This window comes from Natrix helvetica (genome assembly GCF_964273705.1).
Source record: "Natrix helvetica genome assembly, chromosome: 7".
In the NCBI taxonomy this organism is placed as follows: domain Eukaryota; kingdom Metazoa; phylum Chordata; class Lepidosauria; order Squamata; family Natricidae; genus Natrix; species Natrix helvetica.
The window spans coordinates 49,169,041-49,188,911 of record NC_138558.1 but is presented as its reverse complement, the minus strand read 5'-3'; the positions used below and the strand labels follow the sequence as shown (position 1 = coordinate 49,188,911).

The 19,871-nt window shown below is 39.4% G+C and overlaps 2 protein-coding genes across 5 annotated transcripts in view; both read right to left on the bottom strand.

Annotated features, from left to right (window-relative positions):
• SPATA4 (spermatogenesis associated 4) lies at positions 1 to 9,993 on the bottom strand. 2 transcript variants are annotated; one of them, XM_081960137.1, is made up of 7 exons: positions 9,814 to 9,993; positions 8,429 to 8,594; positions 6,955 to 7,084; positions 6,461 to 6,579; positions 4,371 to 4,591; positions 2,338 to 2,454; positions 1 to 187 (listed from the first exon to the last, which is right to left on the bottom strand). In XM_081960137.1, the coding sequence occupies exons 2-7, from the start codon at positions 8,527 to 8,529 to the stop codon at positions 9 to 11; spliced, it is 867 nt and encodes a 288-aa protein (XP_081816263.1). In that variant the 5' UTR covers positions 8,530 to 8,594; positions 9,814 to 9,993; the 3' UTR covers positions 1 to 8. The 2 variants fall into 2 exon arrangements, with proteins under 2 accessions (XP_081816263.1, XP_081816264.1); XM_081960138.1 differs by lacking the exons at positions 8,429 to 8,594; positions 9,814 to 9,993 and adding an exon at positions 7,176 to 8,336.
• A 5,320-nt stretch (positions 9,994 to 15,313) lies between these two features.
• Positions 15,314 to 19,871, bottom strand: part of ASB5 (ankyrin repeat and SOCS box containing 5) — a 43,455-nt gene continuing 38,897 nt past the window's right edge. For all 3 annotated transcript variants that reach the window (XM_081959529.1, XM_081959530.1, XM_081959531.1), the window contains exon 7: positions 15,314 to 19,478. In XM_081959529.1, coding sequence (XP_081815655.1) covers positions 19,351 to 19,478 — 128 coding nt within the window. In that variant the 3' untranslated portion in view covers positions 15,314 to 19,350. The remainder of the gene's footprint in view (positions 19,479 to 19,871) is intronic.

The following is a 19,871-nucleotide window of genomic DNA, read 5'->3' as shown; positions in this document are numbered from 1 at the left end:
AATAGGACTCATATTTGATTATAAATCTTCTTTTGTATTTCTAAACTTCTTTTCTGTAGTTCTTTAAAATGTGTACTTGAACCTTCAGTATTCATGTTCACATCAAATGCGAACTTCTCAGGTTGTTTCACTTGAATAGTTTTGAAATGAACATCTGTTTTACCTCTGATTTCCGTGGATGGTACACCTAAGAAAGGGGGGGGGGGGGATTTTAAGCACACAATTTCATTAATAACATAAAAAACTGTTTTAGCTTCTAAAACATTTTTTTAAATGTGAATTATTAAGATTCCTCTACCTGTGAATAGTTGAGAAAATTAAATACTTAGGCACACATTTTCAGCAATATATCAGTTTCTAATTATTAATGCGATCCATTTAAACTCAAAAATGGCTCATTGAAATATGCTAAATATTGTTTAAAAAGTGAAAATGTAGGACATAATTTCAATAAATACATTCAGGTGCAGTTCACTCTAAGAACATTAGCAGGAGAGAATATAAAATGCAGTAAAATATTAATTTAAAAAACTGTCAGAAAACTAAGTTTCCATTTCAACCAAGATTATTTCTGATTACTAATTAGTCCTAACAATCCAATTGCTGGTAAGACTGGGTAAACAATTTGATCTAAGAAGTGAGTAGTGCAACTTACTTTACATAATGATAAATAGATATTAAGCATTAACTAGAAGAAGATTAGAGAACAAGAAACAAATAGGAATTCTATTTCCCTTTACTTTCAGTAAAGGATGAAAGGGAATTAATATTTACTCATACATTCCTGGGAATCTCTTCTCCAACCTCCAAATAGTGCCGTTTGCTATCAATTGCTGGTGTCCAAGAATAAATAAATATATAGGCAAGAAGAAGTATCAGCTTCTTTTCGGAAACTGGCATGGAGCAGTTGGCTAGTTGAAGTGACTACAAGATCTGTCTGCTATTTAATATCCACACAGAGAGCTCACACTGAAAAAGCAATTTCTTCTTCCTCTTACCTGCCTGAAACTATCCTTCCAGGGGTTCAACACAACTAGTGGAAGTAACCCTTTTTATGTTTCATAAGAATGTACAAGGGGCAACATGCAAGAGAAAGCAGTAATTGCTTTGTCTCCTGCTTATATCTCCTGACATGAAACAAATAGGTTCAACCTGTGAGGTTGCCTGAAATGATATTCAGAAGACAATTCTGACATTTCACCCAACCTCCTTTTCCTTTTCTCCCTAATAATACAAACGATAGTGGCAGTTATGGAAGGTGCAGCTATATTTTTCTTCTGCTGGAGAAGCAAGAGATGAACTCAAAAGAGGTTGCAGATGCTTTTTTGTGGTAACAGCCATTGTCTCAAAACTACTTTTGCCTCTTTTACCTTCATAGTCCGTGACATTATACATATGTTTGTAACCTGTTATATGCAACAAGGAAGACTTTGCTTTATAGGGAAGAGGGAAAGTGACCAAGCAAAAAGGGCTTATCACATTTCCAGCTGATTATTATTCTTTCACTGAATGGCTTGGTAGATAAGATATTGAGGGACAAAAGAAGGCTGATTTTCAAAAGAAGAAGTCTTACTAATAGGCTCATTATTGTGGGTAATTTGAGACTTGTATCTGCTTTCCAACAAGTCAGAGGCAGCCTTAAGATACTTTAATGAGAACAATCTTTTCTGCTCCACCTATAGGGTATGCATAGATATAGGTGCGTGAGCAGATATCAGTTATGCAAACTCACTTCAGGAATCATTATGGAACCAACACTCCCTATTTTGATGCCGACAGAGGATGAATAACATAGAGGCAATAGTGGAACTCACTCTTCCTCAGCTTTCAATATTGCTCCAAGAAAAAGGCTCAGAAGAGACAAAATGGGAAAAATAAATTTGTAGACATTTCCTAAATGGTTGTCAGGGGAAAAAAAAGATGAAAAGCAACTAATTGTAAATTAAATTAAAAAATGAAAGAAGAAATATGACACGGTAGGAAAATAAACATTCTAGAAAGGAAAAAAGAGTATGATAAGTATAGAATGCAAAAAGATGGATAAATCAGAGATTAGTATAGAGAAAGAAAGACAGAATTAAGAAATGGGGAGATGAATTATACAAAAACAAAAAAACGGAGTATATTCTGCTCAGAGTTTTGTTACACTGTTAACAAAAGTTACAATTCGGTTAAACGTCTAAAAGGAAAAAAGACATAAGCGTGAATCAAACCATGTATATTCAGTAATAACTATTTCAACAGAACTTATTCCTTAAAAAGTGTTTCTTAAGTTTATCTAATCCATTTGAATAGAACTGTAACCTTTGAGTTTCAGATCCGAAAAAGAATGCTTACTCTTTGGCACAGGAACAGATTTTTCCTTTGGAAGATTAGTTGTACCAAACGAACGAGTCAAAATAGAAGAGTGATCAATGGCAAGTTGTCTCAGTGTTGCTTTAATACCAAACCGTGCTATAAATCAACAGAATCATTTATCGTAAGCAACAAGTATGTTATTACATATTCCAGCTACATTGTATAAAATTTATATTTCTAAACCACCCATCTCCCTCATAAATGATTAAATTCTATTTATGATTATTAAAGAAAATATTTCATTAATGAGACAATTGAAAAGGATATAGCTGGAGATTTTGCAGACATTGATATTCTAAGAGGTCTTATAAATCTATTCAAATTTAAAAATAAAGCAAGTCTAAAGTATGTACACGGTGACAATATTTTTAGGTAAGATCTGCTCTTTTAATACACGAACTTTAAAATAGAAAACAACAATAATTGCAAAACAAACAGTTAATAAAATGAGGTGATAATAAAACAGTTACTTACAATGCAAGTAAATAGTCAACTAATCAATATTAAATATTTTCCCTTACAAGGGTGGGCCTTCTCAAAACAAAACTAACAAACTAGAAAACCTGTACCCTGTTGTGTCATGGTTTCAGAAATATGTCATTACCTAAACTGAAAAAGAATGATCAACAGATGGCCCAGAAAAATAAGAGCAGGAGCGACTTCCAACTTCCCCACTGATTTTCTTTGTGGGTAGCTGACAGGGAGCATTGGAAATCTTCCTTCGTGTTCCTCCCTCCCTCCCCTTGCCAAGAGGCTGGTAAGTGGCTGCTGCCAGGTAAGGTTGGAACAAGGAAATGCATGAGTGGTCAGTGTGCTGCAGGTTCAAAGGGACTGGTGGTGTATGCATCATTTCTCAATTGGCTTTTTCCCTGCAAGATTGGAAGATGGCAAGGAGCATCAACAATCATTATCAGTTCCTTCCCAGTTCTCACTGACTTGTGGAAAGCTATCAGGAAAGCATCAAAATCATGTGACCACAGCCAAGTGCAGCCGTACAGCGTCAGAGCTGAACCAGCAAAAAATATTCCCAAATTTTATTCCCTCAAGACTAATTGGTCCCAGTGTTCTGTAAGTTGGCGTATTTGAGCTATTTCTTGAAAACATTTTGCCTTATGTAGCGTTTCAAAGAATTGAAGCTTACTAAGTTTCAAACAGACAAAAGAGTTTTTGCAGTATATAGATCAGCGATGGCGAACCTTTTTTGGCTCGCATGCCACAAGTGGGGGGAGCGCAGGGGGGGTCGTGTGCGGGGGGCCATAATGCAATGTGCGACCCCCAGTGCGCTTGCACGCTCAACAGGCGCAACCCCCCCATTTTTACATGCTTTTTTCGCACTCCTCAGGCTCCAGAGGCTTTGTAGGAGCCTGGGGAGGTCGAAAAGAGCCTCCCGTGCCCCCCCAGAGGCCCTCCGGAGGCTTCAGGGACCTCCCGGAAGTGACTTCCGGTTTGCTCGGAGGGTCGTTTTAAGCGCTCCGAAGGCGTCAGGGAAGCCTCAGGACGGTCCCTGAAGCCTCCAGAGGGCCTCTGGGGGGGTGGGGGAGGCTCTTTTCGCCCTCCCCAGGCTCCTATAAAGCCTCTGGAGCCTGGAGAGGGCGAAAAATGCCTTTTAAAAACGGTGAACTCAGCTGGCCAGCACGTGCATGCGCGCTGGTCAGCTGACAGGGCAGCGCCTCGCATGCGCGCTGGCCAGCTGACAGGGCAGCGCCTCGCATGCCGTGACAAATGGCTCCGCATGCCACCTATGGCACGCGTGCCATAGGTTCGCCATCACTGATATAGATGAAAAGCAAACTTGGTCTCCTGCAGGAGGTAGCCCTGTAACTCTCTGAGTTCTTATCAAATTGATTGTGGATAAAGGGCAAGCCATGGAAAGTCCTTTTAAGGTGAGTTTGAAAAGTGCAGCTAACTTTATTGTTTGTTTGTTTTTGAAAATACATGTATTCCTATTAAGTTACGCAGACAGGGAAATATTCTTATATTATTCAAAAAGATGTTCTCAGAAAGATACTTACATGGATGTTGTTCCCTCTCCATTAACCTTCGCTGCCTATGTATATCAAGGATGGCATTTATTTTTTGTTTATTTTTATAAATATCAGGTTCTGCCATTATTTCAGTCAGACCGATATTGTTTTTAATAGCCCTTGAAGCAGTTGATCTAGCAACCAGTGGTAAATTGTCCTGGTAAATACGATCAGTAAAATCAATCTCTTCATCTTGAATATGTTTTATACTACAAGAGAAAAAGAGAGCATATTACAGTTTCTTTCGCTAATCAAGCAATAAAGCAATGCTGAGCTGTCTGTGTGCTTATATGTACAGGTGAAACTCAAAAAATTAGAATATTGTGCAAAAGTTCATTTATTTTAGTAATGCAACTTAAAAGGTGAAACTAATATACGAGATAGTCTCATTACATGCAAAGCAAGATAGTTCAAGCCGTGATTTGTCATAATTGTGATGATTATGGCTTACAGCTCATGAAAACCCCAAATCCACAATCTCAGAAAATTAGAATATTACATGCAATCAATAAAACAAGGATTGTACATAGAACAATATCGGACCTCTGAAAAGTATAAGCATGCATATATACTCAGTACTTGGTTTGGGCCCCGTTTGCAGCAATTACTGCCTCAATGCGGTGTGGCATGGAAGCTATCAGCCTGTGGCACTGCTGAGGTGTTATGGAAGACCAGGATGCTTCAATATCGGCCTTCAGCTCTTCTGCATTGTTTGGTCTAATGTCTCTCACCTTTCTCTTGCCGATGCCCCATAGATTCTCTATGGGGTTCAGGTCAGGCGAGTTTGCTGGCCAATCAAGCATAATAATCCCACGGTCATTGAACCAGGTTTTGGCGCTTTTGGCAGTGTGGGCAGGTGCCAAGTCCTGCTGGAAAATGAAGTCAGCTTCTCCATAAAGCTCGTCTGTGGAAGGAAGCATGAAGTGCTCCAAAATCTCCTGGTAGACAGCTGCATTGACCCTGGACTTAATGAAGCACAGTGGACCAACACCAGCAGATGATATGGCTCCCCAAATCAACACAGATTGCAGAAACTTCACAATGGACCATGCATCGTGCAGTGTGTGCCTCTCCATTCTTCCTCCATACACTGGGTCCTTGGTTTCCAAATGAGATGCAAAAGTTGCTCTCATCAGAAAAGAGGACTTTGGACCACTGAGCAACAGACCATGTGTGTTTGTTGTTCAGGAGCGGCTTGATAAGAGGAATACGACATTTGAAGGTCATGTCCAGGATCCGTCTTTGTGTGGTGGCTCTTGCTGCACTGACTCCAGCCTCAGTCCACTCCTTGTGAAAGTCCCCAACACTTTTGAATGGCCATGTCCTGACAATCCTCTCCAGGATGCGGTCATCCCTGCTGCTTGTGCACCTTTTTCTTCCACACTTTTCCCTTCCACATAACTTTCTATTAATGTGCTTTGATACAGCACTTTGGGAACATCCAACTTCTTTTGCAATTACCTTTTGAGGCTTTCCCTCCTTATGGAGGGTGTCAATGATGGTTTTCTGCACAACTGTCAGGTCAGCAGTCTTTCCCATGATTGTGATTCCTGCTGAACCAGACTGAGAGACCATTTAAAGGCTCAGGAACCTTTTGCAGGTGTTATGGCTTAATTAGCTGATTAGAGTGGGACACTTTGAGCCTAGAATATTGCATCTTTTCACAATATTCTAATTTTCTGAGATTGTGGATTTGGGTTTTTCATGAGCTGTAAGCCATAACCATCACAATTATGACAAATCAGGGCTTGAACTATCTTGCTTTGCATGTAATGAGTCTATCTCATATATTAGTTTCACCTTTTAAGTTGCATTACTGAAATAAATGAACTTTTGCACGATATTCTAATTTTTCGAGTTTCACCTGTATATTCTTAAACTGAAACTCAAAATAACTTGAAATTCTATAGATTCACAAGTCAATGATGACATTTGTTTGGTTTTTTCCCCCCTTCCCATCTAATTTAGTTTTTCCTCGGAAAAAGTATAGTAGTTGATTATCTTGTCTTCTATATTACTTAATGCTAACATTTAGGTATTAACATACAAATTTCAAATATAGCACTGAAGAAACATACCGACTGTTTGTCAGCATTGTATAAATATCTTGTACAAACATTTCTGCAGCTCCTGGTTTACAATGAATTGTCCCATCTATTAGCTCTCGTGTGGGCTTCAGGTTTCTTTTTGTAAAAAACTTTAACAAAGGGGAAAAATATATGAATTCATTTTCTTATCCTCAGTTATTTATCACAAAGGGATAAACAGTTTACTTTACATAATGCAACAATTGCCATCAGTATAGACTACAATGCCTGACATAATATATATGTAACAGAAATGGAAAGAGACCACTAAAAAAAATATAAATATGTAGTACTTCCGTGGAGTCGCTACAAATACCATTATTATATTCCATTTGAAAAACAATCGCATAAATTTATTTGTCGATTACTACTGACTGTATACTGATTGCCAGTAGTCTAAACAAGAAATAAGAAACCCGTCTTTTATTGTAACTTTTAAATACATTAAAAATGATAGAAGATTCATAATTGCATTTATTATTCACCTTTTCAAGCATTGTCCAATTACTGAGTTTGATACTTAGGGAGGTTCCATTTACAAAGGAATGCATATGAATGTCTTCTGGGAAGTACCGAGAGAATATTTCGGCAATCAGGTAGCCATTTGAAAAATCCCTATTTGAAATAAAATTTAAAAATTGAATGAAAGACTAATTTTTGTAGGATTTTTCTTAAATTATATCATTCCCTAACTGTAGATTCTTACCTAAGAAGGATGATTGTTTTGGGTGACTTGTTCAATTTTTACACTTATTTTCTTTTCCTAAAGGAAATCAACCTTGACTGTTCTTTGGAAGGACAGATACTGAAGCTGAAACTCAAATACTTTAGCCACCAAATGAGAAGAGAGTCTTTGGAAAAGACTCTGATGTTTGGGAAAGATTGAAGGCAACAGAAGAAGGGGATGGTAGAGAATGAATAGTTATTGTAGATAGTTTCATTGATGCAGTGGGCATGAGTTTGGGCAGGCTTGGTGAGACAGTGAGGGTAAGGAGGCCTGGTATGCTTTGGTCCATGAGGTTGCAAAGAGTCGAACATGACTGAACAATAGCAAAATACTTCCTTTTAGAAAAAGGACTAATAAAAATCCTTTCCCATTGTAGTCCTCATATCTCAGATAAATAAAACAATTTATTTTGTTATGCAACACCAAATTCAAATTTCCCTTCCTCAAAAAGGATCAAAAAGCAAGAATTAAATGATAATCATAAGATATAACCAATTTCCATTTTTTCCTTCCTAGCATTTTCTTACAAGTGCAAGGTCCATTTTTTCTAGATCAATTGAGTTTTGATCCAATGTTTATAATAGGAACTGACCAACTGGCTCGGTATCTAAGCCCTTTCTGTGTCTCCTAAAAGTTCACCCTTTGTCTTTGGAGTTTAGACCTGCATTCATCCGGAATCAGTTCAATACAGGTACAGGGTTTAATTTGAAGGAAAGAGTTCTGGAGTCAGTTTTTCAATAACTGCACAATGGTTTCAATAAAAGTACAAATTGCCTTAACACCACAAGTCTCAGGTCTTAAGTCACACATTTTAAAGAAAACCCGCTTTTTAAAACAGCCAAATTGTAGAAATTCGATAACTAGCTAAATAAATTTCCAAGTAAACAACTTAAAAAGTCACTATGGTTCATTCAATTAAGAACACAATGACACTGTATGCAAGGTATAAATCAATGTATTTCTTTGTTAAAAAAGATAAAGTATATTGGGGTCAGAGCACAACTATGGGGCATATGTGAATTTTGTTGAGATTCTTTGGCTATTTCTAACAAACAACCCTATTAGCCATTCTGGATTTTTTTTAAAAAAAAACCTGGCATTTAAATATATATTTTCTATTTCCTCAGTATGCCAAGTACCATCAGATTCTTGGCCATCTGATCAAGAGCAAGGAAAGTCTTCAAGAGGAAGAAAAATAATGCCAATCCTCTTCCTGAATGTATTTGTCTTACCTACGGAAGTTCCTTGGTGAAAAAGTGAGGTCAAGACTCTGAAGCCATCGCAGTACTGTCAGGGGCAATCCAGTATGCCCTGGACATGTGGAGTATGACATGAAGGCAAGAGAATTCTTCTAAACTGAGAACTCCTTAAGTTTGCAATATTTTTCCACTTGTTCACCTGTCACATTTTACATTAAAACACCACAAGAAATTAAGACACTATTACAGCCACCTATTTTATCTTATCAATCAATTTTGTCACATTAGTTAAAAACACTTATAAGCTATAAACTCTCCATAAATTGGGCAGCATTGATTCCCAAGGTTTTTTTTTTATTTAAACATTGTCTTGCATATGAAATTGTATCTTCCTCAGCAAATGTTTAAAGAAAATAGTATCTCTCTACTTAGCACTACCACTCATTACAGTGATTCTGAGAATTACAATTGCAATATAGCTGATCATTACCACAGTACCTTAGAGAGGACCAGGCAGCCATTCCTGTCTGACTAGAAATACTTCCTTGGTACCCACTAGACTTCTTTACCCCATTAATTTCTTTTTAGAAAATCATTTAAAAAAATTGAAATGCTGTAAAAATAAGACAAGACTAAACTAGTGTGTGGTTTTCATTTTTCTTCTTCTTTCCTTCATATACAGATGTTCATCTTTAGAGCTGTCATTTCAAAATAAAAATGGTGATTGGCTACAGCACAGGGCTTTGTTTGAGTATTTGTCCAATTGCTTAGCAAAAACATAAAAGATTAAAATGTGGTGATAGAAAATGTCCTGAATGTTAAAAAGAGCCTTGGGAATAACCTTGCTGATTTATGTACAATAAAAGGAAAAAAATAGAGAAAAATAATAGAAGAAAGAATGTTTTGAGATAGGAGTGGCAATGGGAAAGAATAAATATGAGAAACATTTTTATTTAGAAATTATGGATTTGTTCATTCTGTCTAAAATTGAGAGCTGAGACATTTTACTCTCTCCTGTATTCCTTAAACCAATGACTATATTTAATTTGGAGAACAGTGAATTATGGATCCCTCCAACATGTGAAAATAGCTGCAGCAATGAATTCAGCAAGTTGCAAATTTGTATTAGATCACAATAGAAAAAGCTGCTACGGTAGCAGGAGTTGCTAGCCAATTCTGTGAGCCCTTCCTTTATCAAATGCTAGTTTATCATTACAATATCACTGGATATTTTCAGCTCTTTAAACAACTAGAGAATCAAGTGCATTTCACCTGTAAGTTACCTGATCTATTATTATGTACTTTACTGTTATTATTCCTTTCAAATCATTCCAAGAATTTCCTAGACTTATCCCATCCATTGAAAGCTTGCAACGTTCTCCAAATTGTAAATGCCCACCAAGCAAAGCTTAACAGACCTTTGTTGAACTCCTGAATCTTGCCAGATCAAGATCCACTTATCATTTGCAAATCCTAGTGCTGTAGATTAAGCTAGAGACTTTAGTCGGGGGAAAAAAAACCCGGAAAAAGGCGATAGTAAATCACGTCCATCCCAGGACTCGAGCTGGATTATTTGAAATGGGCTTTCTCCCCTCTCCCTGTAAGGTTGCCGCGTCTTGGATTGCCATAACAACCATCACCAGAGCAACCTCTGGAGCGAAAGTCCCACCCACCAACGCTAAAAAAAAAAAAAGTCAAGGCCAAGTGCGCATGCGTTTCAATGACGCCTGGGCTGGTATGTACTGTTTTGAACCATAAACGTTTTTAGCCGCTCTGGCCTCTTTTTCATAGTAGTGGGTTCGTTTCCGATGTCGTGTTGTACTACATCAGGAGGTCGCTTATCAGTAGTGCGAAGTTAAACGAACCAACCCACCCACCCGTACCGCTTAACACAAACTTCCCAGCCCCTTGTGTTCCAGTTATCTTTTCTCGGGGTTGCGTGTTTCTTTTTATTTCCAAATCTAAAAAGCGACTTTTCCGACTATATATATAGTCGGGGAACTATATATATATCGATCTGACGATGCTCTGGTTCCCCTCCTTTTCTGTATGTAGGAATAACCTGTTCGCAGTCAATTTGATAGCTGTACAGGCTGTTCCAATTCCGTTTCTGCGTTGTCTCGAAATACCGAAAGCGAAATACTTCCCGTAAAGAAAAGGAAAGACGAAAATTGGCCCTGGGATTCATTTTTTAAAATCAGTTTCGGGGGAATTGAAAGCAGAATTGTTTCTGTGACGCTTTGCTTTTTTTTAACTTTGGGAACTAATTTGATAAGTAATATGATACAAAAAGTTTCATTGTACATTTTAAATGGATAAAAGGACTAAAGTTATCCGAATTTTACTGCCCTTCTCCGAAGTTTCACATGACTTCGGCAAAATATTTGCTCTTGAACACACGCATTTCCAGCTGTGATGCTTGTAGGAATTATTTTTAAAAATTATTTTCTATGGGTGTGTCTGTCTGTCTGTCTGTCTTGACTCAGGGTGAAAAAAGCCTTTCTTTGACAATGCAAAGGATGTGGAATTATGCATACTATTGGAGGTTTTTTTGAGAGTGTTGCAAAAAGAAGAAAAAGCTGCACAAAGCTTCTTGAAAACCAGTTTCTAATTGATGGGAACAAAAAATTATCACATTTCAAACCAATCTGCTTGGGGGGGGGAGGGGGTTAGACTAGATGACCTATATTCCTACAAGATCCCTTTCAGCTCTGTTAATTTGTATCTGTATCAGACTAAAATGTCATAGATACAGCAGGTGAATTTTTTTTTAGAAAATATTCCTGAAGTTGCAATAGATCAGGGGTGTCCAAACTTGGGAACTTTAAGACTTGTGGACTTCAACCCATGCTGGCTGGAGAATTCTGGGAGTTGAAGTCCACAAGTCTTAAAGTTCCCAAGTTTGGACACCCCTGCAATAGATGATATAAACCATGTGTCCAAAGGTTCAAACTGGGCCACATTTTGTTTGTATTGTTGGAAGGTGGCGTCCCGCAGTTTCATGAAATTTTTAACCAGACATTCAGTGATTACTGAAATGTTCTTGTCCTGAGGGATAAACTGTTGGAAAGTTATAGCATTATATTAGTTTAAAAACATGCAATTTTATATGAATATTATATTTCATCTGATATTAAAGTGCAGCACTGATGTAATTAAATTTGGGGTTGAAGAGAAACTGTTGTTTTTGTTTTAATAATGGGAGATGATAGGCATAATGGGTGGCATTAAACATTAGTCTCCATAGAGCAGTGATACCTAACCTTTTTGTCCTCGCGTGCCGAAAGCATGTGACAGCTCCCCCCCTATGTACACCCATAATGCAGAGCTCTCCCTGGAGGCTCTGCCCCCTTGAGCATGCCTGCTAGGCCCCTTTTGGGCCTAGCAGGCCTCTTTAAAGCCTCCTGGGACTAAGCACAGAGGCTCCCCCCATGGTCCATTTTTGGTTTCAAGAGGCCAAAAATGGGGTGCCGGGCAAAGTGCTCCACCCCACCCACACACCCGTTCTCCCCTACCCCCGTGCATGTGAGTGTGACCCTCACACGCATGCACACGTGTCTCCCGCATGCTGGCCGGCAGGAGATGCAGTGGAGCTGAGAGAGGGCTCTGCGTGCCACCTGTGGCATGCGTGCCATAGGTTTGCCATCACGGCCATAGAGCATGACTGAACCACACACCCTTTGGCCTTAATAAATTTAGAGGAAAAGCTTGAAAATGAACAAGAATCATAGGTATGGAAAATAAAAATAGAAAGTACATCCAGGTAACATTAACAATAGCTGTCAGGCTACAGGTCAGAATCCATTCTGTCTTAAGCAAAATATTTCAATAAAGGTGGATTGGATGGCATAACGATAGATGTTAGTTCAGAATACATAATTCAAGTATGCTAATCAGTAGTTCTTCATGAACTTAGAGAGAGCTATGGGGCAGTCCTGGATCATATATTCTTCAATATTTTCATTAATTATTTGGAGAAATATGTGTCAGCCTCTACTTTCCTTGCCTGCTATCGGCTGCTATAGAAACGGGGAGTGGGGAGCGTGAGATATTTGGGAGAGGGAAATTACTGGTGCTGGAGGAGTTATGAAGAAGGGAGTTTAGTTGTCACCATCTTCTGTGCATGCTGGTGGCCTGTGTTTGGACTTGGTCAAGGCCAACCGTCTTGCATACCAACTTGATGAGGCTTTTTGAAGATGCATCCCACACGACACCTTTGGGAGTTGCAGATTGGACATTGGGTTGGGGAATTGTAGGGAGGGTGCTGGGAAACATTTGATATGTACATGTTCACGCCTTTTTGGCTCAGATCTTGCTTTCCTTTTCGCTGCTTTCAATTCATATCTAGTAAAAGTACTTTATTCAAATGGAGTTGAGGTTTTTCTTTCTTGGATATTGAAGGGGGCATGCCTGCCATTAAGCAAGATCTAACTTCGCACCCATCCCGAGTTAAAAGCTTCCGTGGGGGGAGTACCCAAATGTCTAACCCCTGCAGCAAGCAGGAGAAGACAATGGCAGGGTTCACAACCACCCGACAACCAGAGGATGACTGGCAGGCAGCTGAAAGAGAGGATCTCATGATGACCCATGCTTTACACCTTCAGGCAGCTTGGGAGCAATGCCACTTCCATGTAAGTCTCGCGGAAAGGGAGAGAGTATTAGCTGAGCAGGCGGAGCGGGGAGCAGAAGACCTGGCTAGCCCTGAAACATCCCAGGGAACAGCTACCAGAGCTGGGTAAGAGGAAGGGGCCCCAGCCGCAGCAGCTCCTCCAAGAAGGGGGGAAAAACCCCGAAGGCACCGAATGCCAAAGATTCCTCCTCTTGGGGTGAAGTACAGAGGAGATCCCAAAGAACTGGGTTTTTTTTTTTTAGTGCAAGTTTGGGATTACATGCAAGAGTATGGTGAGGATTTCCTATCAGAAGTAGCCAAAGTGAGAAGTGTTACTATGGCTTTGGAAAGCAAAGCGGCTGCCTGGATGGTAGCTTTGCGTGATGATTCCCCCCTGCTGAGGGATTACAAGGTGTTTATGACAGCCCTGAGGAAACGCTTTGATGGCCCCCTCTTAAATCAAAAGGCAAGAAGCAGGATGCAACCCTTAACCCAGGAAGGGAGGCTGAGTACACTCAGAAGTTTCGTGAGCCATTTGTGCATATGCGGGGGTGGTCCAAGGAGGCACCAAGAGCAGGAAAGGAGGGGCATTGGAAACCCAACTGCTATGCTAGACATGGCCCAAAACTAACCCCGGCTGGTGGGAAGGAACCTGACTGACAGCTAGGGAGAAGCTGTGAAACCGCCCTGGAAGGCGTGGAAGATGCTGATGTCCTTCATCCAGACCAGGACAAGAAGAAACCCTCCTTTTCTGTGGGAGAAAGTGAAATGGATTCAGATTATGACCACTTGGTAAGTCCCTCATTCGCTAGCATTGCATTGCCAATTACAAATCTTTTAAAATCAAAGGGGGAAGCAAAACCAAGGCCTGGTAAGCCTTTGAAGTGGACTATGGAATGTCAAGCAGCCTTCGATAAGTTGAAACAACTGTTTGCCGCTGAACCCATTTTAAAACACCCTGACATGGATGCATCTTTTGTGGTCCAAGCAGATGCAAGTGACGTGGCAGTGGGGGCAGTGCTGCTCCAGGCAAACACAGATGGAAAGCTGCAACCTTGTGCCTACATGTCTCGTAAACTAACAGAAATGGAAAGATAATGGGCAATTTGGGGAAAAAGGAAACTTTTGCAGTCCGGGGGGGCCTTGCTAACTTGGCGGCATTTCCTTGAAGGAGCTAAGCACCCATTTGAGGTATGGACTGATCATAAAAACCTTGAAGTGTTGAAAACCCCGTGGAAATTGTCACCTAAACAAGTCCACTGGGCACAACATTTTAACTGGTTTAACTTTACACTAAAATACATCCCTGGGGGAAAGAACTTTATGGCTGATGCCTTATCCAAGCTTCCCCAGTACAATGGGACCAAATCGGTGGTGATTCATCCAGTCATTCCAGCCAAACACCTAGCTGCTCTGGTGATCACCAGGAGCCAGGGAAAAGTGGACTTGGAAGTGCCATCTGATTTGATAAAAAGACTGAGGGAAAGCCTTACATCTGATGAATGGTTCAAGATACACTCTGATGAGTACACCATGCAGAATGGCCTTGCGTGGGTTGGAGCCAAACTATATGTTCTTGCTAATCTAAAAAGTGTTGTCCTTCAGCAGGTCCATGACTCAAAATTGGTGGGGCATTTTGGGTTCGTAAAGAGATAACATTTGGTTAAAAGACAATTCTGGTGGCCTTCATTGAAAAAAGACATAGAATCTTATATTGCTTGTTGTCCCGTATGTGCAGCTGCAAAGAGACCACCAGGGAAACCTCAAGGACTGCTTCAAAAGTGTTACCCGACCTGGTGCCCCGTGGAAGGAGAGATCTATGGATTTTATTGTCGAGATACCAGAAAGCCAGGGTCAAGGCCAACCGTCTTGCATACTAACTTGATGAGGCTTTTTGAAGATGCACCTCACATGACACCTTAGGGAGTTGCAGACTGGACATTGGGTTGGGGAATTGGGGGGAGGGTGCTGGGTAACATTTGATATGTACATGTTCGTGCCTTTTTGGCTCAGATCTTGCTTTTCTTTTCGCTGCTTTCAATTCATATCTAGTAAAAGTACTTTATCTCTATTCAAATGGAGTTGAGGTTTTTCTTTCTTGGATATTGAAGGAGGCATGCCTGATAATATGCTTTTAACTGGAGATGACACAAAATAGAGTGGAATAGCTCATGGACTGCTGGACAGTAGCTACTGGACAGAAGTCCAATCCAAAACGATCTTGCTAGGAAATATGGGCTATCCGTACAAGAACTAAATAGAGACATATGCAAAGCTCTTCATATAGGAAACATAAATCAAATGTAGATGTATAAGATGGAATACTAAAAATTTAAAGGTTTCCCCATCCAGTCATGACCGACTGAAGGGTGCAGTGCTTATCTGATTCTCAGCCGAGGGAACCTGTATTGTCTGAGAGACGTTTCTATCATCATGTGGCCAGCATGAAAATATGGAATGAACCTTCCCACTGAAGTGGTACCTATTTATCTACCAGCATGATTTCTAACTGCTAGATTGGCAGGAGCTGGGGTGAATAATGGGAGCTCTTATTCCAGAGCACAGAATGATGAGTTTAAGAAAAAAAAAATCCAATTGAATTTTAATTTCTGCCTGGAATAAGGGCTTGCATTTGATAATGTAAATGTTGTGTTTCGATTATATAATTATATCAATTGAGAAAGCTTCCTTGGAATTTTCATACAAAGTAAACCAAAAGAGTCATAATCCTATAAAAACCCCAGTCTCAATATATTTGAAAATAACTATTACTATTGTACTATTGTTGCCATTGTTATATATTAAAATCCAGTGGTATCAAATCTGCTTTGCGCTATTTAATAATAATAATACTTTATTTACAGTCACAGACCAAAACACGAACAGTACAAAAGAGACACAGCAGCCAGTCACCAAAAGCCCAACTAAGGGAGGTTACAGCTCTCTCCTCTAATGGTCACAGCTCTCAAGAAAAACCTGGAAACCTGAGAGGTGATGTACGAGGAGACATCCCCAAGGCAATGCACAAACAAATCACAGCCATCAGGACCAGAAGGGACGATTTCAGGAAGAGACAGTAACCTAGATTTGTCCGCGCTATACATAGGGCAAAATACAAGGACATGCTCCGCTGTCTCAACCTCGGCTCTGTCACAAGGGCACAGTCTCTTATTAATCGGGAGCCTTTTGTAACGACCATCCAGAAGTGCTGAGGGCAAGACATTGAAGCGAGCTAGAGAAAAAGCTCTTCTATACTTGGGAATGGTTAGGGTATAAAAATAGGAAGCCATCCTCAATCCATAGTTATTAACTTGGTTGAGAGTCAGGGGGGAGCAAGTTTTATTGGCTCTGGCTCGTAGATATTGTAAATCAATGTCCACGAGCCGTTGGACTATCCTAAATTGGGCATCCTTGAGGTCGTAGTTTCCCAAGGCATCCTCCGTGAAACCTAGCAGATGAAGTTTCTTCAGCAGCTCTTTCTCCCAGCGAGAAATATGGGAGTCCGTGAACACCAGGGAGAGGTAGCTGCCAGGAACTGCCAGAAAGAGCACCCGAAACTACCATTTAAAGATGTTTATCCAGGCCATACATTCCACCGATCGAATGCCTAGTTCCAGGTATATCGGGGCAAAACCAACACAAGGGGGAAGACCCAGAAGTTTTCTAAGGAAAGCAGCCTGGGTTCTTTCAATGCAGTCCTTGAAGCCCCGTATCCATATGGGAATGCCGTAAAGAGTTTGGGCCAGCGTTTTGGCTTTGTAAATACGTAGGGCTGAAGGAATGTATTGAATGTATTGCTTTGCGCTATTTATTTATTCTTTTATAATAATCTTATTATTTATAAGTGCCCATCTTTAATTTCTGTGCATTTTAAAGTAATATGCAAACATTTATGATATTCTTTTGTAGTGACTAAGGTAGTAGTAGTTAAATCCCTGTTTTGTCCTGAATTTCCTTGGTGATACCAGGGCTAGATAACAAAAGAAAAACAAACACATTTACAATAGTAGGTCTTCATAAAGTACGTACGCCAGAGAAGTCTGAAAATAAAATGACACTTATTTGTTTAACCAGCTTTCAAATTTTATATATGTGTATCAGTTTTAGAGAAAGAAAAAAATAAAATGTACTTAACACATAGACAGTCATTCATCTTTACTCAGTATACATCAAACAATAATTAAACTAAACAATAGATTTTATGCAAAATTTACAAGTTCTAGACATTCTTCCCTATTCCCATTATCTACATTATTACTTACATAGCATTTCATGAAATTTTTAAAGACGGGAATACATTGTAGGATGATTCCATTCTAGCTCTCAAAAGACCAAAAATCTCCTAAAAAGCAGTTAATCTCTCATTCTTTCAACTGCAGTAGGAACATAAAGAAAGTAGCTTCTGTGGGAACAGCAGTATTTAAATAGGCAACCTGCTACTAAGAGCTGCATATTATTTCTTTACAAATGAAGTAACTGAATATTTTTCAACTAAACTTAATTCTTACAGAAAATGATGATCTTTATTAGGCCAAAAGTTTGGGCATATAGCAGAAAATGGGCACACCTAGGACAAAAATTGAATGATCTGATTTTATTTAAATTTAAAGGTAGCCTTCTAGATATGAATGTTACTAAATGGCTGTTCAAAGTTACGACAGACCCCCTCCCCCCGAAGCTACTTATGACCCCTTTTAGAAGTTATGGCCATTGCAGCCCCTGTGGTCATTCACCCTTATACCCAACCTCAGAGATATTGCAGTGTCCCCCCCTCCGACTCTTCCCCGCCCCATCCCACCGGGATCACACAAGCCTTGGGCCTATTCTGCACAAACCCATCATCCATTGCACACTTAGCTTTTGAAGATCTCCAGATGACAGGCTATGGAGATCACATTAAGAAACAAAATGGAGCAGTTTGTCCCTTGCTCATGGCTTTGTGAAAGCAGTGGAGAAAACGATGGCCACTTCCGGGAGGCATGGCCCACCCTCTTTCTCCAACATAAAAAATAATGGAGATCTTCAGGGGACAGCAAGCAGAGCATAAGATGACTTATTGGGGGGGGGGGGCTTTGGGACGCCCAGGGCAGGTAGGCCTGGGCGTATGCTAGACCTCCAAAGGCCACTCCCACCTCTGCTTAACAACCCAGGTGTTGATTTAATGGCCACATCAGGGAGGACAGGGGGTGTTAAGTAAGGCCATCTCCCTTAATGGCCATCACCACTTCCGAGTGTAATGGGCAGGCTCCGTTACAGCAGTATTTCAAGGATTACCTGTATATATAATTGCAATTAAATTATTAAATGAAATTAGTATAATCATCTCCCAATATTGTTATGCCTATAGCCTCTCGCTTCAGTTGCAGTTTAAGAAAAAAAAATAGTCTGGAACTGCATCCAAATCTTGGAAAGTTCCTTGTGAGCTGGGATCACAAGTTGGGGAATTTATACAGAGAAGAAATATGGAAAGGGTTTGGAGGCATTAATTTATTTGAAATCCCACTTCTCTTTCTCTCCACTGCCATTCCAATACTTTTAAGAAAGAAAGAAGATATTCACACAGAATTTATAATTTGCAGTGCAATATACAGTCTCCTGGAAATAGCAATAGCACTTAGACATATATACCGCTTCACAGTGCTTTACAGTTTTAGAGTCAGCATATTGTCCCCAACAATCTGGGTCCTCATTTTACTGACCTTGGAAGGGTGGAAGGCTGAGTCAACCTTGAGCCATTTAGAATCAAACTCCTGGAGTGAACAGTGAGTTAGCCTATAATACTGCATTCTAACCACTCCACTACCACAGATCTTGGACTGAGCAAAAATACATTTTAAATGGAGTGATTAATCAGTAAGGACTATATTGTAAAAACAAAAAAATACAACCTTTTCAAAATATTAAGTCTGTGTAAGTCCTTCCTAAAACATGCTTTGGAACAGGCAAAGGAGTGCACAAATCCCGACTTTTTAAATTGCTAAGGTAGGTGTGGAGAAAGTTGCTGCTTCCTCAGTCTGCATACGTGTGCATCTATAGCCACTGCATAAGTGGAAATGGTTGAAAGCAGCTTCTTAAATATTTGGTTGCTATAGTCATTAAAAAAAAGGCCTTCACACATATTACCTTGCATTCCAGAATACTTTTTTCAAAGGATTTGTATAGCTCTGTAAAATATGAACACATTTATATTTCATTTTAGTAGTACTTCAAGGAATTCCAAATTATGTTTGGCATGATTTTAAATTTTAATGTGCAGGCAAGCTTGTTTAGGCTGCTCCCTATCATATAGTTTTCATGTGTAACATGTTGTAGAATATTTCTTCAAGTTCTGATTCGATTCACTATTTTATTGGTACTGTAAGAAATTTTTCAAGATGTTTGGCAGTTGAAGTTGTGGTACAAGATGCAACCTAGACTTTCCTATATAATTTCGGATTCGTAGTCGACATAGCTGGCAAAGAGAACATGGAGTAACTGCAATTGAATAAAAAATGACATTAGGTATCATTAGATAATATTCTCAAGAACTTACATATTATACTTATTACATTATATATTTTTATCATATTCAAACAGACATTTTAGTTGAATAGATTTATTGGGTGCACTGACATGCATCTAAGAGATATGTAGTACATATGTATATTTTTCGTAAAGAAAATTAAATAATGTTTGCAAAGTTCAACAAAACTTTGAATGATTTGGGAAAGAAAATATAGATTTATGGTAAAAAAAAAATATTCCCAGAGAAAGTGCAGCTTACAACCTGCTATAGTCAGAGAGGAGGATGAAAAATTCTTCTCCCCTCATTCTAAATCTAATATATGCGCTTCCTCAGCACTGAGAGAGAGAAAAAGGAGCAGCTTG